Here is a 25,380-nt window from a genome sequence, read left to right on the forward strand (position 1 = left end):
TTACTATATTTAGCACTCTCCTGCATTCCCAATCTCTTTTATCTGCTTTATTTTTTCATAACATTTGCCACTTTCTAATATATAGAATTTACTTATTTAGTTTATATTTACTATTTATTGCCTGCCTCTCCCACACTCACATTAGAATGCAAGCTCCCTAAGTGCAGTAAACTTTTTCTGTTTTATTTATTGATGTATCTCAAGTATCTAGAATGGTGCCTAGTACGTAGTAGGCACTCAAAAGATATTTGTTGACTGAATAAATGGTCCACAGCCTTGTCAAACCTAATGCCCCTCTGAACAACAACTATGAGTTAATAAACTCTTTACCTTTATGAAGGGAAAGTCATAAGGTACCTACACATGTAATTTTTAAACAATTCAAAGCAATGCCTTCACTGTAATATAAAGAAAAAAGTAAACATATGATTCAACATGGAACTGCTCAGGCACCCCTAAACTAAAAGACGCAATGAAGTAGTCAGGCTCTTGCATCCAATCTGTAGAGTCACCATGAAATGGGCAGCACAAAATGGACTGTATTGGTGACTCAAATTCCAGGAATGGCATTGCCATTTCACTGTGTGAAAAAGTTTATGTTTATATATAAAACAGATTCTAGGCTCAGGTAAATATAAACAGGTTTTTCATCCACGTGAATGAGCAGTGGGACAGTCAAGTCACACAGGATGTGGGATAATTCTTTGCTGGGCAGGACTGCCCTGGGCATTGCAAGATGTCTAGTGTCTTTGGCCCTACCAACTACATTCCGGTAGTTCCCCATCCGAAATCACTGGGACAAGCAAAATCACTCTGGTAAAATCCCTGGGTTTTAAAATCCTATGGTTCTAATATAATGAACCAAGTACATAAAAAGTGCTCTGTACACTGCAGCGTGCTCTACAAACGTAAGGTGCAATTATTCACTCTCCCTTTGCAAGCCCAGGGCTTCAACTGAGTAAGGCACAGAATAGGTGTTCCAAGCAGAGAATGCCACGTGTGCGTTCGGGGTGAAGGCAGAGTAAGGCCCTAAACAATATGGGCTTGGCCCGGGAAATCTCTACTTGTCATAACTGCCAAAACCCAGCTAAAAACTTCATCAGAGTTGCCACGTGCGAGTCAGACGGGAAGAAAAAATGGTACCAGCCTGAAGACCCCCAATTTAAAAGTCTCTCTAGGAGTGTTTCCCACCTCCAGCTCCCAGGAGGTTTTAAGTTCTTGCAAATGTCCTCCCTTACCTTCTCAAAGCCCCGGCCTCGTCCCTTCCCTTCCGGGCCTCTCGGCTTCCGAGCCGCCCCAGCCCTTGGACCCCTACCCCGCCCGCGGAGACTACAAGTCCCGGCGTGCCCAGCGCGCCCGGCCGGCTGCATTGGGGCTGGGCGCGTGGCGGCCGGCGAGCTCTGTGCGGGGTAAAGCCTCCCGGCGCCGGCCATGCGGGGAGGTAAGTGATCCGCTCGTACTGGGAGCGCGCTGGGAACGCGCCCGTCTTCCCCCCTCTCCAGGATGGAAGGAAACGAAGAAAGCCACAATAAAAACCGCCCTGCCCTCCCTCGTCTCTGCTGTGTGTCCGGTGCTCCTACAGCTTGTTGCACCCCCGAGCGTGGAATCTGTCACCCTGGAGTGGAACTGGGGGCAGAAGCGTGCCCGGCTCCGCGGAGAGCTGCGGCTCACCGCGGGCTGCGGAGCAGAGCTCGCAGGATGGGACCGGGAGGTGGCACGGCTCGGCTGGGCGCACAGCGAGCGCCACACCCCCCTACTCCCTTTCCAAAGACGAGCTCCCCCGGGGAGTCCCCAGTCTCAAGGACGAACGGTTTCTTCTGGAAAGTCTTAGCCAGAAACTTTCCCCTCTGTCACCAGTGCCACAAGCGAGTCGTTTGGCTATCGGACGGGACCGGCTGGTCCAAGAGACTCTCTGGCATTTCCTCTGCTGCCCTCTGTTCTGCCCCCACTGCCCCCTCTCCAGGCCCTCCTTAGTTTTCCTTGAGATGCCCTTGGGGACCCGTTGAGCTCGGCCGTGCCCTCGGGCGGCTTCTCGAGATTACTTCTGCAGCCCTGTGCACCCAGGTCTGCGCTCTGGGGCGCGGGCTGGATGCGCCTGTGGGCCCACTCCTGGAGACAAGGCCGGCGGGAGGTTCCTGGGGGAAGGCACTGGGTCTCTGGGGGATGAGTGCGGATCAATAAAAGCAGCCGATCGAGGCGCCAGTTTCCCGTCCTTTCTGACCCATCTCCCCTGCTATCTGAGCCCATTCCCAAGTGTCCAGGAAAGTTCTGCTCCAGAATCCTAGCACAAGGATCTCCGAAGTTATTTTAGCACATCCCATGATATCCTGGATCAGAAGATCTTGTCGGTTTGCATGTGTATCTCTCATTCTACGCTTACACACTACAGACACACATACACACAAACACCGTGCACACTACACATTCTGCCAACACACAAATACCACACACTACACACACCACAAACACATGTTACACAGCGTACACATACACTCATCACACACATTGCCTTTATGCTATGCACCACACACAACCAGACACCACCCTACACACAAACACAATTTTTATTAGCAGAGAAGAGGGTTAATATCAAACAGTTTGGTGGAGGGAGTGAAGAGGAAGGGGTTGAGTACTAGTATATATACTTATACCCACAAATGTCAGTTTATTCCAAAGTTAGAAACTAGCTGATGAGTGAATCCTCCTGTTGTCAGAATTTGTGGCTCATTTTGTATAAAATGGGATTGATTTTTCACAACACCTCCTGAAACCCATACCCTTGTGTAACAGGCAAACTTTTGATCACAGCAGGCAAGGCAGGAAGGGATGTCCGTTTCTATATGTAGGAAGAAATTCCTGGAGAAACTTCACAGAATCCTTTCTCCTGTGAGTGTGTCTAAGGAAGAGTCAGCATAACTACATTTTCTTTGCCTCTTTCCTTTCAAGAGTGGCGTGCTGAACCTCATTTTTTTCTGAGCAGTGGCATGACAGTGCTGTCAGGACACCCTGTTCTCTATCCCTTGCCCTCAGGACTCACAGCCCAGCGCCCTTCCATTTGAATTTAGTTGTAGAACAGTTGAGAAATTTCAGATCAAACCCAAAAGCATTATGGAATCTGTTGGTGAAAGAGTGCTCTATCTCCAGAAGAGTTCATCATTTTGATCAGTGGTGGTAAAACAAACAAAAAAACCCCACCTGTTTGAGCCATGCTTAGAAAACGTTACTCAAAAATATAAGAACATTTAGAATTCTTTCCTAAATTATTATTATTTGCTCTTTCAAGGGGGCAATGGCAAAGATGGGCAGAGACAGCCCTTGAAATTTTTCTCAGCGACTATCTTTCAAGAAGTTGAAAATTTCTAATATAATTTCTGCAATAAGTAAGGGGAAAAACTTGACTTTGAAATTCAGGTTGCAAATTTGGATCATAGTTGCTGATCTTCTAGTACCCTTAAAAAGTACTAAAGGAAAGGGAGACCAGCAGCTTTCTCCTCAATTCTGCCTGAAGTCTACACACGATTACAGCAGCAGATGACTTTTTCTAGGATCCTTCTTGAGAACCTGTAATTCTCTGCCCTACCTTGAGAGGTTTTGTTGACATCTTGACCTAAAAGTGTGCAAATATTGATTGGTGTTTATTTCACTGACAACCATTTATGTTTCTAGTGTATGTACGGCACATTTGTGGAATGGGAATGTTTCCCTTGAGCACTAGTTCCCAGCCAAGCAAGCAAGAGAACTGTGAGGTTGACCGGGGTAACTTAATCAAAAGATCATGCCCAGCCGCTACTCCATCTCCCACTTACCAGAACTGGGACCTAGGATGGTGGTGGAAGATACTATGAATTTGGGGGCTGGCACAAGATCTTCTTTTTCATATGTAACTAATATAGTACCAGGTGCTCATAGACAATAAGTGTTGAATCTGTTGAATTATGCTTTTTACGCAACTGGGATAAACAGTTAAAATGAAACCTCCCAGACTAATTGTTTTTGTTTTGTAGAATAAGGTTTGTTTTATTTTGAATTTTTTGCTGACTTCATCTGGTAGGATGAATGCCAAAATTAAAGAATGTGGGCATTCTCAGGAGATCTGGTCATCTACTTTGCATCCTCTCTGAAATATGTTACTTCCTGCATAATGAAATAAAAGGATTTTCATCTAGGCAGTGCTTTCCTTATTCTCACAAAGAGATTACTTAAAAGCCAGCCCTGGAAACTTTGTTGGCAAGTCTCAACTAGGAAGAAAGGGTAACAGGACTGCAGCTTCTGGGTGTTCACTGGGTATAGCGCCTAAGCACCAGGCTTTCTCTTATTTTCTCTTTTCTCCTACAGGAAAGAAAAAGAAATAGTTTGACACATGGCATTCATGCTCAGAACAGCAGCAAATACATGCAGAAACAATGAAGGGGAGGGAGAAAATAAGAGGCTCTTGATATAGCTTGTTTTTCTTTGAACAAGACAGGTGCAGGGAGAATTCTGCAGTTTGGAGACTCATGATTCATTCACTTCCACTAATTGTGCTGAAGGTAGTTAGCAAAAGTGAACAGGCACACTGTAGCTTTAAAAAGTCAGCCATGAACCAGAAGGCAGTTGGTGCAGCTTGTGTGTGATTCCTAACGTCATGTTGGCTGAGAGCCAGCCTGGTTTTATTTCACTGTGTCAAATTGTACCTCCTTATTGAATTCCTTTGCCAGCCTACTTTGTGAAAGAAAACATTGGGGTTTCTTTGGCTGTTCTTGATAAGCCTATAAAAAATGACATGTTTTAGTTGCTTCTAGGTAGGTTTTCTTTTTACTCTTCCACAAAAAGAGAAAATAATAATAAGACAATGTAGTGTGGTGTTGCAGAGTATCATTGTGAGTGTTTTGTTTTGTTTTGTTTCTGAGATGCTTAGAAAATGGTGAATGTGTAACAGTTTCCAACTGAAGTGAAATCATTCTTTTGGCATGGAGTAAGCTGCACTATCTTCTGTCTACTCTGTAACGGTGTGTGGATGTATGTTAATATCTATATGTATCTTAAATGTTGGATTTCTCTATGGATGATCTAAGTGGTTTAGCGACTGGAAGTTTGTGTGTGTGTGTGTGTGTGTGTGTGTGTGCGTGCGCGTGTGTATGTATCAGCAGTGAAGATAATCCCACACTTAACAGTATTATTTGTTAATCATCTACTTCTCTAACAGTGATAAAATCTTGTGAATATACTAAATGAATGATGCACTTGTCATGTCAGAGTAATCCCTAGGGGAAGGAGTGCCGAAGTATAAAGTGATTTGAGAGGAAATGTATTTAATTTATGGCTTCAGCTGCAGAAGAACAAGCACGTTTCAGAACTAGTTTTTTTTTTTCCAGCAGTTTTGTTCATAGATTTTTCATCTTGCTAATTGCATATTAATTGTGGAGGGATTTTATTTTTTCAGTCCTCTTCCTACTAAACAAAAAGACAAAGTGATGGATGCTACTATATCTCCTTGAATGTTTTGATGATTTTTATATAAATCTAACGAGTTGCCTACCCTGTCTTACACACACACACACACACACACACACACACACACATACACCAGTACCACCTTTCTGTGCTAAGGGCTATCTGACATTTTTGTGAGCTTCCAGATTTACCACAGTGTGGCCATCTCACAGACGGGTTTTTGAGGTTTTCATTGAGAATATGTGAGGTAGGGGAATACTTGCTGACGAAAGCTTTAAGTGCTCTTTTGCATCGCAATGAAAAAACAGAGGAGCAGTGGGAGTGGACAGAAAAACAAATACAGTAAGGAAAGAAGAAATCATAGCCCGTGGTGGGAAGGGGAGGAAAAGGGGGATTGTTTTTCTTGACTTTGACTCATTTATAAGTTACAATGTCTTAAGTGAGAGCTTGGCACCTGGAGGAAGCTGTGCCAGTTCACACAGCACTTGTTTTGAACGAGGATTCAATTTCATTTGCAAATGCTTATTGTCAAGGCAGGGAGTGCCAGTACAGATGAAAGCACACCCCAATAGTCTCCTCCAGTTCTTTAGGTTTAATCATGTCTCTCCAGTCGCTGAGGGAACTAGAGATGTAAGCAAACATACATGAACTGGTGTGAGGCTGTAAAAGGGGCCATTATGTTTCCGATTCAGAATATATATTCTTCTCTCACTTTCTAAGAATTAAACACAAGCTTTTCTCCCTTATTGATTAGTTGCTGAAGTAAAGGAAACCTGCAGCTTCCCCATGCTATCTGTTGACATGGAAAACAAGGAAAATGGCTCTGTCGGTGTAAAAAAGTAAGTGAAACTGGCTTGTGAGTTCTGCTTCTACAAACAACAGAGGGACTTGGGTTCTATTTTTATACTTCTTGCTTATCGAGTACAATACACTGTTTGGGGGTTGTCTTGATTGATTGGTCTACACTGGCCACCAACCTCCCCTCTCCCCCCAGCTCCAATTGCCTTTTTCTGTATCCATTTCTAAGACGGAGATGATTCAGACATCAAACTGTGCATCAAGGTTTACTGTATCAGCCTTTGGAACAGGGCGGGTTGAAGATTCCAGCCCTGAGTTCTGTATACTGAAACAAAAACACAGAGCAAACATAGACTCTGCCTCCCAAGTCCACAGGCTACACGGAGGGGTGAGGTGGTGGTAGGAGGAAACAGAAAAGAGAGTTTGAGTCTTTTTTAATAAAATCACCCCTCTCAAAACTGAAAGCTATAGGGAGAGAAGGAAAAAAGCGTCAGTAAGAATATTAAGTTTAACGACTTCTCTGACCTAATTTTATGAACTTGAATGTGAAACATTTCCATATATACCATAGTCTTCTCTTTTTACATCTGTTCTTACAGTTGAAACTTGTGTTTATATTTATTGTGAGTTATATGCTTGATTCTTTTAAATAAGAAAATTTAGTTGCATTATGTAGCGTATTCTGAAACACGCTACGTATTTCAGAGTATGAAAAAAATGTATATTCTCTTTTATGAGTTATATTTTAGCTATAACCACTTTGCTTACAAGGTAAAAGTATGTTTCGAGACAGTGCTGTCTGTTTCATTTTTCCCATGTCAGTTTAAAATTGCCTTCAACTTGAGCTTTGGAAGAAACTAATTAAATGTAATCCATAGAAGCTGTGATACCTAAGTGAGGAAATAGTGTGCTATGTATGTTTATGAATAGAAGGTGTATTTTACATTAAACTTACATTAAACTTAATAAAATCTGCTTTTAAAACTTCTCCCGTGGGCTTCCCTGGTGGTGCAGTGGTTGAGAGTCCGCCTGCTGATGCAGGGGACACGGGTTCGTAACCCGGTCCGGGAAGATCCCACATGCCGCGGAGCGGCTGGGCCCGTGAGCCATGGCCGCTGAGCCTGCGCATCCAGAGCCTGTGCTCCGCAACGGGAGAGGCCACAACATGAGAGGCCCGCGTACCACAAAAAAGCACAAAAAAACAAAAAAAAAACTTCTCCCGTAATTTATATATCAGTGCCATGCTGCCATGCTTATTTCCAGTTTTGAAGTTTGGGGTAGGTAGATGGAGGAGGAATGAAAGAAACAGATGCTTTTTCAATGTGTTAGTTAGATCAGCTGCTCTGAGCAGTGATGAAAATGCCCTACACTTGTACTGTCCACAATGATAGCCATGACCTGCATGTGGCAATTAAAAACTTGAAATGTGACTAGTGTAACTGATGAACTGAACTTTTAATTTTACTCAGTTTAAATCAACTTTAAAAGTTAACAGGGCTTCCCTGGTGGCGCAGTGGTTGAGAGTCCGCCTGCCGATGCAGGGGACGCGGGTTCGTGCCCCGGTCCAGGAAGATCCCACATGCCGCAGAGCGGCTGGGCCCATGAGCCATGGCCGCTGAGCCTGCGCGTCCGGAGCCTGTGCTCCGCAACGGGAGAGGCCACAACAGTGAGAGGCCCGCATACCGCAAAAAAAAAAAAAAAAAAAAAAAAAAAAAAAAAAAAGTTAACAGCTTCATTGAAATATAACTGACATATAATAAACTGCATGTGTTTACAGTATAAAATTTGATAAGTTTTGACATTTGTATACAGCCATGAAACCATTACCAAAATTAGGATAAACATATCTATCACCCACAAAGGTTCCTCATAAACCTTTGTAATTTCTCCTTCCTGCCCTTCCCTTCCCTCATATCCCCAGGCAACCACTGATAAGCTATCACTGTAGATTAGTTTATAGATTTCTAGATTTTTATATAAGTGGAATTATTCATAATGTACTTTTTTGGGAGGAGGGAATGGATCTGATTTCTTTCACCCAGAATAATTAATTTGGGATTTATTCATGTTATAGTGTGTATCAATAGCTTGTTGCTTTTTATTACTGAGTAGTATTTTATTGTATGGATATACAATACTTTGTTCACTGTTTATCCACCCACTTGTTGATGGACATTTGGATCGTTTCTATTTTTTTTAGGGATTACAATTAAAGCCACTTTGGTCACTTGTGTACAGGTCTATGTGTGGACATACTCATTTCTCTTGGATAAATCTCTGGGAATGAAGTGGCTGGGCTGTGTGGTAGGTGTATGTTAAACTTTGTAAGAAATTGCCAAACTGTTTTCCAAACTAGTTGTCCCATTTTACATTCCCACCAGCAGTGTGAGCATTCCAGTTGTTCTATATGCTCAGGAACTTGGTGTGATCACTGCTCTTTATGTCATTAGGTGTGTTTTTAATTTTCATTTCCCTAATGACCGATGATGTTGAGCATTTTTTCATGTGCTTATTTTATCCATAGACTTCTTAAGTACTGTTCAAATCTTTTGTCCATTTCTTATTGGGCTGGTTTTTTAATATATTATTGCGTAGAGTTTTTATATATTCTGGATACAAATCCTTTATCATGTACATGATTTGAAAATATTTTCTTGTGGTGTGTGATTTTTTTTTTCATTCTCTCTACAGTGCCTTTCAAAGAGCAGAAGTTTTAAATTTTGATGAAGTCCAGTTTATCAATTTTTTATTTTATGGATAGTGCTTTTGGTGTCACATCTAAGAAATATTTGCCTCACCCAAGGTCACAAAGATTTTCTCTTATGTTTTCTTAGATTTGGGACTATGATTTTTGAGTTAATTTTTGTGCATGGTATGGGATAAGGATTAAAGTCTTTCTTTTGGTGGTGGTCACAGTGGTTGTTTTTTTTGCCTGTGGATATCCAGTTGTTCCAGCGCCATTTGTTGAATTGTCTGTGCAACTTTGTTGAAAAATAATTGATCATATATGTGTAGATCTATTTCTGGACTCTAGTTTATTCAAATGATATTTTTGTATATATTTATGCCAATACAACACTGTTTGGATAACTATAGCTTTATAATATACCTTGAAATCAGGTAGTATTAGCCATCCAACTTGTTCTTTTTGGAACTAGTTTTGGCACTCCTAGTCCTTTGAATTTCCATATAAATTTTAGAATCAGCTTGTCAATTTCTACCAGAAAGATGCCTGCTGGTGATTTGATTGGCATTGCATTGAATTATAGATCAATTTAAGGAGAATTGACATCTTAGCAATATCGTGTTTTCCAACTCATTAACAGCATTTTTCTCTGTTAACTTAGGTCTTCTTTAATTTCTCTTAGCAATGTTTTATAGTTTTCAGTGTGCAGGTCTTACACATCTTTTGTCTATATCCCTACATGTTTCATATTTTTATGCTATTATTAATGGAAGTGCTTTTTAAATTTAAATTTCCAGTTGTTTGTTGTAGTATATAGAAATACAATTGATTTTTTTTATATTGACCTTGTATCCTACAACCTTGCTAAACTCATTTATTACTTCTAGTGGCTTTTTCATAGATTCTATCAGATATTTCACATAGACAGTTATGTTTTGTGAGTAAAGACAGTTTTACTTTTTCCTTCCCAGTGTGGATGCCTTTCATTTCTTTTTCCTACCTTATTGAACTGAATAGGACCTCCACTAAAAAGCTGAATAGAAGTGGTGAGATTAGACATCCTAATTTTGTTCCTGATGTTAAGAGAAAACGTTTACTCTTTTTCTTGTCTTTGTTCTTCTGTATAAATGTGTCTTTCTTTTCTGTCTGCTTTTAAAATTTTCTCTTTATCGTTTATTTTTGAGCAATTTGATTATGAGACTCCGTGTAGTTTTCTCCATCTTTCTTGTGTTTGAAGTTTGTTTTGTGTTTTGGATTTGTGGACTTAGTTTAGAAGTTTTCAACCATTATTTTTCAAATTTTTTTTAGTCCCCCTCCACTTCTCCTTTGGGGACTCCAGTTATAGGTTTATTTAATCGTTTGATATTGTCCCACAATTCACTGATGCCCTGTTAATTTTTTTCCAGTCTTTCTTCTGTGTTTCATTTTGGATAGTTTCTACTGCCTCCCCTTCAAGTTCACTAATCTTTTCTTCTGAAATGTATAATCTCTTGTTAATCCCACCCAATGCATTTTTCATTTCAGATGATGTAGTTTTCATCTCTAGAAGTTCAACTTGGTCTTTTTTTTATATCTTCCATGTCTTCACTTAACATGTTCTTCCCTCTAGCTTCTGAACATATGAAATATATTCATAATAATTGTTTCAACATCCTTGTCTACTAATTCTATCATTTCTCAGTCAGCTTCAGTTGATTGGCTTTTCTCTTCATTATGGGTCATATTTTTCTGCTTCTTTGCATGCCTGGTAATTTTTTATTATAAGTCAGGTATTGTGAATTTTACTTTGTTAGGTGTTGGATATTTTTGTATTCCTATAAATATTCCTGATCTTTGTCCTGGGATGTGCCTAAATTACTTGGAAACAAACAATTTGATTCTTTTAAGCATTGTTGTGCAGGACTAGAGCTGTATTTAAGGGTATTTTCCCCCTTTTATTGAAGTAAGACCCATCTTTGTACTCTAACCAATGCTCCTGAATGATGAGATTTTCCTCTCTGGCAGATGGAAACAGGCACCATTCCCATCTCTGTGTGATCTCTAAGGATTGTTTCTCTTTTTCGTGGTTCTTTCCCCAGCCTGTTTCCTCATGTGTATGTGATAATCAGTACTCTGCTGAGTGCTTGACGGGAAGCCTCTACACCTCTCCAGAGTTCTCTCTGTGTAGCTCTCTCCTCTCTAGAACTCTTTCCCGGGCACAGCCTAAAATCTCTCTTCAGGCAGAAAGTGGATACGGCTTACCTTGCTTGTTTCCCATCCCTCAGGGGTCACTGTTCTTTATTGCCTATGTCCAGTGAATGCCTTGAGTGCCATTCTCATACATCTTGTCTATTTTTTTAGTTGTTTTAGGCAGAAGGGTAAATCTGGGCCCCGTTACTCCATCTTGATCAGAAATAGAAGTTGCAGTTAATTTATATAGCCAAGTGGCTATCGGCTAACATGTTGGGCAGGGTAGAGTTAGATTATAATACAGAATTCCTAAACATAGAGTTTTAAGGCTCTTTCTGAGATCTACCCAAACTGGGGCTCACAGTTGCTTCCATTTTGTTTTCCAGATATGGAAAATATAGTTGTTTACTAGGGAATGTACTTCACAAAGGGTCATTTCCAAAGAAGCCTAGGTTAATGGCTCTTATTCACTGGCCACATGCTCCTGATCAGAGCTTTAGTTTTATAAGGCTACCATTTATGGTGTCCCTTTTCTGTGTCTAGCATTTCGTGTGAGCCTTGTTAATCCTCACAACCATATTTTGAGGTATGTGCTATAATTCCCACTTTATAGTGGAGAATACCAAAGCTCCAGGAGGTAAAAGACCTTTTAAGAGTTCAGAGCTAAGGAGTGCTGGTGCTGGTATTCGGGTTCTGAAGCCTGAGTCCTTTCTTCTGCACTAGGGTGACTAGGTTGTTTAAAGGTGGCTTTCAGTCACTTTCACCAGAGGTATGGCTCTCACTACCAGGAGGCTATAGAAGCCTATTTTTGTCTCCAAGATTTGTAGATGTTGCAAACATTCAAAAATATGACCATAACAAAGACAGGACTTCCCTTTCCAAAATGGCATATTTCTTCTAAGTACAGAGTATTTTAAAGTCTGTTCTAAGTACTAGGACAGTGATTTCTCAAACTTGAGTTTGTCACTTGGAAATACAGATTGCTGGGCCACATCTCCAGAGTTTCTGATTCAGCCTGGGAATTTGCATTTTAACATGTTCTCTGGTGATGTTGATGCTGATAATCCAGAGACTTTGGAAAACAATTTGGCATTATTTTCAAGTGTAGAACCATAAAATATTTTATAACTCAGCCATTCTGTTTCTGGATATATACAAGTGCTGCTCAGTAGAAATGATATTTGAGACATGTATGTAATTTAAAATTTTCTAGTGGTCATATTTAAACAGATGAAATTAATTTTAGTATATTTTATATTTGACTGAAAATACCCAAGATGTTATCATTTTGAACTGTAATCAATATAGCATATTATGAATGAGATAGTTTACATTTTTCATGCTAAATTTTATAAATCCACTATGTATTTTATACTTAGAGTATGTCTCAATTTGGATGCCAAATTTTTATTAGAAATGCTTGATCTCTATTAGATTTCATAAAATTTGCAATCGAAAAAGCAGAATCACATACCCTAATAATTCCAAACATACCTAAAAGTCCCAATAAATTAACCACGTACCAAAAAATTATTTTCTCTTAATGTATGCATGTACATTAACACAACTGGTTCTTCTTTTTTTTAGAAGATTTGATTTGACTTTGAAGCAATAGCATTAGTTTCAAAACTATCTCTGTCCAAGTTAAATAAATTTACTGATACTTAAGTCATATTTTTAACATTAAATTCAAAAGGGTATTGCATAAATTTATAAGCAACTATAAATTTATCAATGTCAGCAAATCATTCTTCAACTTTTTCTTAAAATTGATTTATGTTAGAAAATGTGTAAAATTAATTTCATTGTATTGTACTCTGAAAAGTTTCAATTTTAACACGAAATTTTGTGCCTGTTTAGCTAGGTTAGCTAGGCTACAAATCAGCATTTCCTTTTTTTTTAGGAGCTTCAAATTAAGCTCATTTACATGTAGTCTGATATCAATGAGAAAATATAAATTATTCTGCCATTTTTTTGTCTTTAAGTATTTTTTGTCTTTAATTATTGAATATTTGGAAAGCATTTTTTTGTTTTAATGAAACCTTGAATTGGACTTAACAATACAATAAATCTTTGTATATTTCTTCCATGACTTAACCAACAAGTACAGGCAAAGAACACAGATATTAAATGTATTGTGTTCTATTTCTTTTAAGAATTCCATTGTCTGGCATTGATCCATAGCATTTGCAAATATTTACTGAATGATTTAACAATGGTATACATGACACTTTTCAGGAATCTGCTTTAGAAGACTGAACATTAGTATCATACAGATACAGAATCAGCTCAGATTCTGTTTAAAATCACTTCAAAATGTTTCATTGTACATTTAATTTTGATTACAGGTGACTAATGTCATCAATTCTTTTTGACTGTTGAGAAGCAAGTTACCAAATTCACTATGTCTTTGCTAAAAATGTCTCTTAATATTGTCCATTTTTTAAACAACAAACAGCTTTTTTCCTTTTGCTCTGCTCCAACAAATTGCAATTGCTGTTCATCATGAAATTTCCGACATACTTTTAGCCAGGCTCCTTTTTCTTTACTATTCTGGTTCTAGTGCTACTTTCTGCATCTCCTTTTGATTCTGCATCAGTAATATGCCTCCTTTTAATTATTTTATTTCATTTTATTTTTATTGGATTATAGTTGCTTTACACTGCTGTGTCAGTTTCTGCTGTACAGCAAAGTGAATCAGCCATATGTATATATATATTCCCTCGTTTTTGGATTTCCTTGCCATTTAGGTCACCACAAGGCACTTAGTAGAGTTCCCTGTGCTATACAGTAGGTTCTCATTAGTTACCTATTTTATACATACTGGGGTATATATGTCAATCCCCGTGTGCCAATTCATCCCACCACCCCCTTCCCTCTTGGTATCCATACACTCGTTCTCTACAACTGTGTCTCTATTTCTGCTTTGCAAATAAGATCATCTAAACCATTTTTCTAGATTCCACATATAAGTGTGAATATACTATATTTGTTTTTCTCTTTCTGACCTCACTCTGAATGACAGTCTGTAGGTCCACCCAGGTCTCTGGAAATAACACAATTTCGTTCCTTTGTATGACTGAGTAATATTCCATTCTATATATGTACCACATCTTCTTTAGCTGTTTCTCTGTTGATGGACATTTAGGTTGCTTCCATGTCCTGGCTGTTGTAAATAGTGCTGCAATGAACATTTGGGTGCATATGTCTTTTTGAATTATGGTTTTCTCTGGGTATATGCCCAGTAGTGGGATTGTTGGATCATATAGTAGTTCTATTTTTAGTTTTTTAAGAATGTCCATACTGTTCTCCATAGTGGCTTTGTCAATTTACATTCCCACCAACAGTGTAAGACTGTTGCCTTTTCTCCACACCCTCTCCACCATTTATTGTTTGTAGATTTTTTAATGATGGCCATTCTGACTGGTGTGATATGATATCTCATTGTAGTTTTGATTTGCATTTCTCTAATAATTAGTGATATTGAGCATCTTTTCATGTGTTTGTTGGCCATCTGTATGTCTTCTTTGGAAAAATGTCTATTTAAGTCTTCACCCATTTTTGCATTGTGTTGTTTGTTTTTTTGATATTGAGCTGCATGGGCTGTTTGTATATTTTGGAGATTAATCCTATGTCAGTTGCTTCATTTGCAAATATTTTCTCCCAATCTGAAGGTTGTCTTTTCGTCTTGTTTATGGTTTCCTTGGCTGTGCAAAAGCTTTTAAGTTTCATTAAGACCCATTTGTTATTTTTGTTTTCATTACTCTAGGAGGTGGGTCAAAAACGGTCTTGCTGCAATTTATGTCAAAGAGTGTTCTGCCTATGTTTTCCTCTCAGAGTTTCATAGTGTCTGGCCTTACATTTAGGTCTTCAATCCATTCTGAGTTTATTTTTGTGTATGGTGTTAAAGAGTGTTCTAATTCCATTCTTCTACATATAGCTGTCCAGTTTTCCCATCACCACTTATTAAAGAGACTCTCTTTTCTCCATTGTATATTCTTCCCTCCTTTGTCATAGATTAGGTGACCATAGGTGTGTGGGTTTATCTCTGGTCTTTCCATCCTGATCCCTTGATCTATATTTCTGTTATTGTGCCAGTACCATACTATCTTGATTACTGTAGCTTTGTAGTATAGTCTGAACTCTGGGAGCCTGATTCCTCCAGCTTCATTTTTCTTTCTCAAGGCTGCTTTGGCCATTCGGAGCCTTTTGTGTTTCCATACAAATTGTAAAATTTTTTGTTCTAGTTCTGTGAAAAATGTCATTGGTAATTTGATAGGGCACAATATTGATTCTTCCAATCCAAGAACATGGTATATCTCTCCATCTGTTTGTGTCGTCCTTGATTTCCTTCATCAATATCTTATAGTTTTCAGCATATAGGTCTTTTGCCTCCTTAGGTAGGTTTATTCCTAGGTTTTTTGTTCTTTTGAATGTGATGGTAAATGGGATTGTTTCCTTCATTTCTCTTTCTGATCTTGCATAGTTAATGTATAAGAATGCAAGAGATTTATGTGCATTTATTTTGTATCCTGCAACTTTACTAAATTCATTGATCAGCTCTAGTAGTTTTCTGATAGCGTCTTTAGGATTCTCTATGTATATTATCATGTCATCTGCAAACAGTGATAGATTTACTTCTTTTCCGATTTGGACTCCTTTTATTTCTTTTTCTTCTCTGATTGTCCTGGCTAAAACTTAGAAAACTATGTTGAATAATAGTGGTGAGAATGGGCAACCTTGCTTTGTTCCTGATCTTAGAGGAAATGGTTTCAGTTTTTCACCATTGAGAACGATGTTGGCTGTGGGTTTGTCATATACGGCCTTTATTATGTTGAGGTAGGTTCCTTCTATGCCCACTTTCTGGAGAGTTTTTATCATAAATGGGTGTTAAATTTGTCAAAAGATTTCTCTACATCTATTCAGATGACCATATGGTTTTTATTCTTCAATTTGTTAATATGGTGTATCACATTGTTTAAAATTGCATATATTGAAGAATCCTTGCATCCCTGGGATAAATCCCACTAGATCATGGTGTATGATCCTTTTAATGTGTTGTTGGTTTCAGTTTGCTAATATTTTGTTGAGGATTTTGCATCTATGTTCATCCATGATAATTGACCTGTAATTTTCTTTTTCTGTGATGTCTTTGTCTGGTTTTGGTATCAGGGTGATGGTGACCTCATAGAATGAGCTTGGGAGTGTTCCTCCCTCTGAAATATTTTGGAAGAGTTTGAGAAGGATAGGTGTTAGCTCTTCTCTAAATGTTTGATAAAATTCACCTGTGAAGCCATCTGGTCCTGGACTTTTGTTTGTTGGAAGATTTTTAATCACAGTTCAATTTTATTACTTGTGATTGGTCTGTTCATATTTTCTATTTCTTCCCGGTTCTGTCTTGGAAGGTTGTACTTTTCTAAGAATTTGTCCATTTCTTCCAGGTTGCCATTTTATTGGCATACAGTTGCTTGTAGTAGTCTCTCATGATCCTTTGTATTTCTGCAGTATCAGTTATAATCTGTCCTTTTTCATTTCTAATTTTATTTATTTGAGTCCTCTCCCTCTTCTTCTTGATGAGTCTGGCTAAAGATTTATCGATTTTGTTTATCTTCTCACAGAATCAGAACCAGCTTTTAATTTCATTGATCTTTGCTATTGTTTTCTTCATTTCTATTTCATTTATTTCTGCTCTGATCTTTATGATTTCTTTCCTTCTACTAACTTTGGGTTTTTTTTTTTTTGTTGTTCTTCTTTCTCTAGTTGCTTTAGGTGTAAGTTTAGGCTGTTTATTTGAGATTTTTCTTGTTTCTTGAGATAGGATTGTATTGCTATAAACTTGACTCTTAGAACTGCTTTTGCTGCCTTCCATAGGTTTTCAGTCGTCATGTTTTCATTGTCATTTGTTTGTATGTATTTTTTGATTTCCTCTTTGATTTCTCCAGTGATCTCTTGGTTATTTAGTAGCATAGTGTTCAGCCTCCATGTGTTTGCGTTTTTTACAGTTATTTTCCTTTAATTGATTTCTAATCTCATAGCACTGTGGTCAGAAAAGATGCTTGATACAATTTCAATTTTCTTAACCTTACTGAGGCTTGATTTGTGACCCAAGATGTGATCTATCCTGGAGAATGTTCCTGGAGAATATTCTGAGAAGAAATTGTGTTTTGCTGCTTTCAGATGGAATGTCTTAAACATATCAATTAAGTCTATCTGGTCTAATGTCTCATTTAAGGCTTGCATTTCCTTATTAATTTTCTGTCTGGATGATCTGTCCATTGGTGTAAGTGGTGTGTTAAAGCACCCCACTATTATTGTGTTACTGTCGATTTCCCCCTTTATGGCTGTTAGCATTTGCCTTACGTATTGAGGTGCTCCTATGTTGGGTGCATAAATATTTACAATTGTTACATCTTCTTCTTGGATTGATCCCTTGATCATTATGTAGTGTCCTTCTTTGTCTCTTGTAATAGTCTTTATTTTAAAGTCTGTTTTGTCTGATATGAGTATTGCTACTCCAGCTTTCTTTTGATTTCCATTTTCATGGAATATCTTTTTCCATCCCCTCACTTTTAGTCTGTATGTGTCCCTAGGTCTGACGTGGGTCTCTTGTAGACAGCATATATATGGGTCTTTTCTTATCCATTCAGCCAGTCCATGTCTTTTGGTTGGAGCATTTAATCCATTTACATTTAAGGTAATTATCGATATGTATGTTCGTATTAGCATTTCCTTAATTGTTTTGGGTTTGTTTTTATAGGTCTTTTTCTTCTCTTGTGTTTCCCACCTAGAGAAGTTCCTTTAGCATTTGCTTTAAAGCTGGTTTGGTGGTTTTGAATTCTCTTAGCTTTTGCTTGTCTGTAAAACTTTTGATTTCTCCATCAAATCTCAATGAGATCCTTGCTGGGTAGAGTAACCTTGGTTGTAGGTTTTTCGCTTTCATCAATTTAAATGTATCCTGACACTCCCTTCTGGCCTGCAGAGTTTCTGCTGAAACATCAGCTGATAACCTTACAAGGATTCCCTTTTATATTATTTGTTGTTTTCCCTGCTTCTTTTAAAATTTTTTCTTTGTATATAGTTTTTGTTAGTTTGATTAATATGTGTCTGGACATGTTTCTCCTTGGGTTTATCCTGTATGGGACTCTCTGTGCTTCCTGGACTTCGGTGACTATTTTCTTCCCCATGTTAGAGAAGTTTTCAACTATAATCTCTTCAAATATTTTCTCAGACCCTTTCTCTTTCTCTTCTTTTTCTGGGTCCCCTATAATTCAAATGTTGGTGTGTTTAATGTTGTCCCAGAGGTCTCTGAGACTGTTCTCAATTATTTTCATTCTTTTTTCTTTATTCTGCTCCCTGGCAGTTATTTCCACCATTTTATCTTCCAGCTCACTTAACCATTCTTCTGCCTCAGTTATTCTGGTATTGATTCCTTCTAGTGTATTTTTCATTTCACTTATTGTGTTGTTCATCACTGGTTGTTTGTTCTTTAGTTCTTCTAGGTCTTTGTTAAACATTTCTTGTATCTTCTCAATCCGTGCCTCCATTCTATTTCTGAGATCTTGGATCATCTTTACTATCATTACTCTGAATTCTTTTTCAGGTAGATTGCCTATTTCCTCTTCATTTATTTGGTCTTGTGGGTTTTTACCTTGCTCCTTCCTCTGCAACATATTGCTCTGTTGTCTCGTTTTGTTGAATTTACCATGTTTATGGTCTCCTTTTTGCAGGCGGCAGTGTCATAGTTCCCATTGTTTCTCTTGTCTTCCCCCTGGTGGGTGAGTTTGGTCCAGGGGCTTGTGTAGGCTTCCTGGTGGGAGGGACTGGTGCCTGTGCTCTGGTGGGTGGAGCTGAGTCTTTTCCCTCTGATGGGCAGGGCCACATTAGGTGGTGTGTTTTGAGGTGTCTGTGAGCATAGTATGACTTTAGGCATCCTGTCTGCTGATGGGTGGGGCTGTGTTCCTTTCTTTTGTATGGCATGAGGTTTCCAGCACTGGAGCCTGCAGGCAGTTGGGTGGAGCCAGGTCTTGGTGTGGAGATGGATACCTCCAGGAGAGTGCACAGTGATTAGTATTCCCTGGGCTCTGGAATTCTCTGGTGGTCCAGCATCCTGGACTCGGTGCTCCAACCCCGGAAGCCCGGGTCCAACCCCTGGCCGGGGAACCAAGAGCCTGCAAACTACGAAGCATAACCAGAGAAAAAAGAAAGGAAAATAAAACAGACAAAAAAACCCCAAGACAAGTAGCAAAAACAAACAAACAGCAACAACAACCCACACACACACAAAAAGAAGAAAACAGACAAACCAAGCCCAAGACAAATGGTAAGAAGAAAACCAAACAACCAGAAAGAAACAAAGAAGCAGACAGAAAAAACAAAAACAAAACATAGAAAACATAAAACAAGAGAACAGACAAACAAAATAACTCAAAAATGAGAACAATCAATAAGGACTACACTAATGAAAACAAAAAATGAAAAACAAAACAAAAACTGAAAGCAAACTAATATTTTTAAAAATGGCAAAGAAAACATAAAACCAACACATAAAAATGATCCAAAAAAAATCAAAAACAGGAAAAAAACACATAAAAGTAAAAATAGAAAAATAAAAAATATTGAAAATAAAAATAAATAATGAAAACAAGAACACCAACAACTGAACAAAATGAAGCAAACTAAAAAGGAATAATAGTAATAAGAATATTTTCCTGGTGCCTCCTCTGTCAGTGTCCTTGCTCCCACAGTGAGCCACAGCCAACCCCTGCCTCCCCAGGAGGCTCTCCAGTACGTCTAGGTAGGTCTCTGGACCTGCTGTGGGCCCAGTGGGGGCACTCAGACTCTCACCTGACCAAACTACTTCATGTACCTGCACCCAGAGTCCACTGCTGCTAAAGTTAGACTGGTCTCAGTTGTGGGAACACTCATTGTCTATTCATATATTCCCATACGCAGGATTTACCAAGCCAATCACAGAGGTTTAATCCATGGCCTGTGTAGTCACACTGCCCCTGGAGCTCAGCTTTTGTTTTGGCCCCACCTCTCCATGTGCACCACCCTCAGGCGTCTGTTCCCCACCCAGGTGAGAGGGAGAAAAAGCAGTGGCTGATTGGGGCACACTTACTCAGGCCAGGGAGGGGTGTGGCAGCCACAACTGGGGTATGCACCAAGTGCCTGTGGCGGCAGAGACCAGCAGGCAGTTGCAACAGACTGGGGCACGCTCGCTCTGGTGGAGTCCTTCCCAGTGCGCACGGAGGCAGGGGCCACTCAACGATGGCACCTCATTTCCTAGGCAGACCACGCTTCCGCTAGGGGCATTCCCAGCCGCAGAGCCCCTTACTCCCATCCCCTCTGTTGTATCTGCACAGCCAACAGCAGTCCTCTCCCTGAATCTGCTCTCTTAACCTCACTCTTTAGCACTCAGCCCCCACCAGCACTGGTGGATTCCTGTCTCAGGCAGGGGTGCCCAGGTCTGTTTCCCAAGGAGGCTTTGGAATGGGTGGTGCTCAAGACCCTGGAGCCTATGCAGGTCAAGGAGACCTTGGCTTGAGGGGTGGGCAAGCCTGCTCAGATGGGTGCCCCTCCCACTTCCCACAAATGCCCCAGGGTTGTAGGTCCCTTTTTCAATTCCTCTTTTCTGTTTTTCCTTCTTTTGTCCTACCCAGTTGTGAGGGGATTTTTCTTGTCCTTTCAGGTGTCCAAAGTCTTCCGCTAATGTTCAGCAGGTGCTCTGTGAGAATCGTTCCATTTGCAGATGTACTCTTGATGTACTTGTGAGGAGAGACAAATTCTACATCTTCCTATTCTGCCATCATGACTCCTCCTATGCCTCCTTTTTAAATTTTAAAATTTATACATACTTATTTTTAACTAAAAAATATTTAATTATATTAAAATTAAAATAGTAAGGCTATTAATTACCAGTACAGCACATGAAAAGATTTTCATAACTTGCGCTGTCTGCATCAAACACATTACAATATTACATGGGTGCATAGAAAAGATCATTTGACCTGAGTCAATGTGTGGACACCAACTAGATTGCCATGTGTTAATGTGTAAAACTAGAGAGGAGACTTGCATCTGATAGAACTTCAATTCAACAGTAGTATCCTGGGTGATTCAGTGGTTAAAGTGAAATGTTGTTACACCAAAACAATGAAGTTGTGTTTATCAGAAACATACTTTATACCAGTTCAAATTTTAAATTTAAACTAATTAAAGAAAATTAAAAACCCAGTTTCTTAGTCAAATTTTTAATGCTCAACAGCCACATGTGATTAGAGGCTACCATACTGCACAGGTATATAGCCAAGACAAGCTCTTGCACATGTGCACAGGGAGAAAGGTTAAATGAATATAAGGTTGAGGATGATTACCTCAGGTGGGGGACACAGGCATGGGATAGATATAATTATTGTCAAGATTATAGGTTTTATTTTGCCTGGTGGATTCATAGTGTTTATTAAGTTTAAAAATAACTAAATATCTAAGAGGGAGCCATCTTAATAGTTTGGAATGTGTCCTTCTAGACAGTTTCTGTACAAATACTCTCTGTATCCATATGTAAATGTATATAAAGTACACATAAACCTATACTGAACAAATGGGATCATAGTGTTCTCTTTTTGTAGATTTCAGATACACAGATTTTTGGATTAATCAAAACCTTGGTACATGACACTCTTACCATTGATCTATGTTTAGCCATGTTAGATCCATGTTAGAATTTTCAATAAATTCTAAAAAAAAATTCTAGGTGTTTTACATGTATGTTCATATCTGTACAACTTACAAGTATACAATGTGAATTTTTTTTTCCCATTCACTTAATCTTACTCCCTTTTTCATCAGTTGGTCTTTTTTCCCTTCTTCCCTTTTCTCCTAGGATGGAGTAGGAACCAATGTTCCCACACAATAGATGCTAATAGTAAGTTAGCAGCTTCTCAACAACAAGTGGTTTATCTCCCCACCACCACCATGCCCCTCACCCCTCAGTGGAGAAGCTCTACTGCAAGAGAAAGTTCACAGCAACAAAGTTTAGCAACTTTCAAAAGAAGCTCTTTCATATTAAAACCATGCCTTTTCTTGCACATGTATCTCACCATCTTCCTCTGCATTTGTGTTCAGTTTGTTGTTTTATTATGAAGCAAAGACTCTTTTAATTTTGGAAATAACATTTCTTTTAAAATCAGTCAAGTGATACTTTTCTTAGTAATTAACGTTGGAAAGTTTTAAATTCACTTTAATATTAAAATACAAACTTTAAATATTGAGATACAGTTGACATATAGCATATTAGTTTCAGATGTACAACATAATCATTCATTATTTCTGTATACTGTGAAACGTTCACCTCGATAAGTGTAGTTAACATCCATCACCATATAGAGTTACAAATTTTTTTTCTTGTGATGAGAATTTTTAACAACTTTCAAATATACAATGCGGTATTATTAATTATAGTCACTGTGCTGTATGTCACACCCCGATGACTTTTATTTTATAACTGGAAGTTTGTACCTTTTCACCACTTTCACCCATTTTGTGTACCCCCAACCCCTACCTCTGGCAACCCCCAATCTGTTCTCTGTATTTATGATTTGGGGTTTAAAATGGTTTTTTTTTATTTTTTGTTTTTAGATTCCACATATAAGTGAGATTTCCCCTGCATAATGCCCTCAAGGTCCATTCATGTTGTCAAAAATGGAAAGACTTCCTTCCTTTTTATGGCTGAATACTATTCCATTGTGTATATATACCACATTTTTTTATCCATTTATCCATTGATGATCACTCAGGTTGCTTTCATGTCTTGGTTATTGTAAATAATGCTGTAATGAATGTGGGGGGGGGGTCCATATATCTTTTTGATTTAGTGGTTTCTTCCTTCAGATAGATACCCAGAAGTGGAGTTGCTGGATTGTATGGTAGTTCTACTTTTAATTTTTTTCAGGAACCTCCCTACTGTTTTCCATACTGACTGCACCAATTTACACTCCTACCAACAGTGCACAAGTGTTCCCTTTTCTCCACATCGTTGCCAACACTTGTTATTTCTTGTTTGTTTTGATAATAGCCATTCTAAAGGGCATGAGGTGATATCTCCTTGTGGTTTTGGTTTGTATTTCCCTGATGATTAATGGTGTAGAGCATCTTTTCATATATGTGTTGACCATCTGCATATCTTTGGAAAAAATGTATATTCAAATCCTCTGCCCATTTTTTAATTAGATTGTTTATTTGTTTATTTTTTGCTGTTGAGTTATATGTATTCTTTATATATTTTGGATTTGCAAATATTTTCTCCTATTCAGTATCTTGCCTTTTCATTTTGTTGATGATTTCCTTTGCTGTGCTGAAGATTTTTAGTCTGATGCAGTCCCACTTGTTTAATTTTGCTTTTGTTGCCTTTGCTTTTGGAGTCAGGTCCAAAAAACAATCATTGCCAAGCTGATGTCAAAGAGCTTACCACTTATGTTTTCTTCTACAAGTTTTATAGTTTCAGGTCTTACGGTCTTACATTCAAATCTTTGATCCACTTTGAGTTAATTTTTGTGTATGGTGTAAGATGGTGGTCCAGTTTCATTCTCTTACACGTGGCTCTCTTGTTTTTCCAGCACCATTTATTGAAGAGACTGTCCTTTCCCCATTGTATATTCTTGGCTCATTTGTCATAAATTAATTGGCCATATATGCATTAACACTAACTTTTGGAATAGCCCTCTTGAAGGCTGTTAACTATTAAATATTAAGATAATTATTAATTTAAAGAGGTTGTCATTTTTGCCCATGTGAATTAGAGGATTAGGAGGTGAATGATAGAAGTAAAATGTTAGGGTAGAGTTAGAAATTATTATTTGTATTGCTAGAATTTCAAAACTCTGACTTCATTGTAGAATTATCAAAGAGAATTCTTATATAACAAAAATAACAATGGCTACTATTACTACCTCATAAAAAAGAATCCAACAGTGTTTACACATACAGCAACCCACACATCAGCCAGGGGTCTAACTCAAAGGGAAGTGGTCACATCTAGGGTTAAATAAATAACTTCACAGGATATTTATTTATTTGCCTGGAAGTCTTGCCAGGCTCCTTAGGGAAGGAGGAAGAGGAAACTGTTAGAAGTAATTGTGTGTCTGATCACTGGCTTCAGCTTTTGTTCATTTACTCATATTTCTGTCCTTTTGTGTTGTCAAGTAAATGATCAGCAGTCCTTAGATGTATGTTCTTTGAAAGCCACGAGGAAATTGTAACCAGCTTGCTAGGTAGTTCCTGAATGTTCTGTTTCATACACCTTTCCCAAACCCCACAATCACACTGCCCAATTCTACCTGAACACAGTGAGTGATGGTTCCTGGGATGCTGTTCTTTCCAGGGAACAGCAATCTGGAACAGGGAGTGATCATGATGTAAGATACCACTATAGTAAAAGCATGGAAAAATAGAACTCCCAAGACAGTATAAGTGGCTAAATACCAAATACTTCTTAACAGATAGTTTGTTAGGAAGAAAAGAAGGGAGGGAGGGAGGAAGGGAGGAAAAAAGAAAGTGAGGAGGAAGAAAAGAAAGAGGGAGACAAAAGAAGAAGAAAGGAAGGGAGTAAACTGAGCCCCTAATTCAAACCTGAAAAATGACCTTTCTAATCAGGATCTGATGTCGTAACCCTTCTGCAGATATGTTTGGTGGAATAAGTCAGAGTGCCATATGTATGGATTCTTGAATACAGGGAATATATGGTAGTGAATAGTGATACTTTTTTTTTTTTTTTTTTTTTTTTTTTTGCGGTACGCAGGCCTCTCACTGCTGTGGCCTCTCCCGTTGTGGAGCACAGGCTCCGGATGCTCAGGCTCAGCGGCCATGGCTCATGGGCCCAGCCGCTCCGCGGCATGTGGGATCTTCCTGGACCAGGCCACGAACCCGTGTCCCCTGCATCAGCAGGCGGACTCTCAACCACTGCGCCACCAGGGAAGCCCAATAGTGCTGCTTTTAATTGGTGCATTTTAATTTTTCTTAGTGAAGCCAAAATTAATTCCTTAGTATTTTATGGCTGTCTGCTCATTCTGATATATGGTGTATTAGTCTACTCGACTGCCCTAGCAAAATGCCATAGACTGGGTGGCTTAAACATCATAAACATATTTCTCAGAGTTCTGGAGGCTGGGAAGCCCAAGATCAAGATGCTGGCTGATTCATTACCTGGAGAGAGCTCTCTTCCTGGCTTGTAGATGGTTGCCTTCTCATTATGTCTTCACATGGCCTTGCCTCACTGCATGCATGCAGATCTTATA

The 25,380-nt window shown here is 38.8% G+C and overlaps 1 protein-coding gene across 4 annotated transcripts in view; it reads left to right on the forward strand.

Annotated features, from left to right (window-relative positions):
• Positions 1 to 1,090: 1,090 nt before the first annotated feature.
• SAMD13 (sterile alpha motif domain containing 13) overlaps positions 1,091 to 25,380 on the forward strand; it is a 48,080-nt gene continuing 23,790 nt past the window's right edge. The window contains exons 1-2 of one of the 4 annotated variants that reach the window (XM_079933300.1): positions 1,091 to 1,441; positions 6,188 to 6,272. In XM_079933300.1, the coding sequence (XP_079789426.1) occupies positions 1,432 to 1,441; positions 6,188 to 6,272 (95 nt within the window). In that variant the 5' untranslated portion in view covers positions 1,091 to 1,431. Of the gene's footprint in view, positions 1,442 to 4,617; positions 4,782 to 4,892; positions 4,989 to 6,187; positions 6,273 to 25,380 lie in introns of those variants that run through there. The other 3 variants (XM_079933301.1, XM_079933302.1, XM_079933303.1) reach the window with 3 other exon arrangements.

The sequence above is a fragment of the Stenella coeruleoalba genome (assembly GCF_951394435.1).
Source record: "Stenella coeruleoalba genome assembly, chromosome: 1".
Lineage (NCBI taxonomy): Eukaryota > Metazoa > Chordata > Mammalia > Artiodactyla > Delphinidae > Stenella > Stenella coeruleoalba.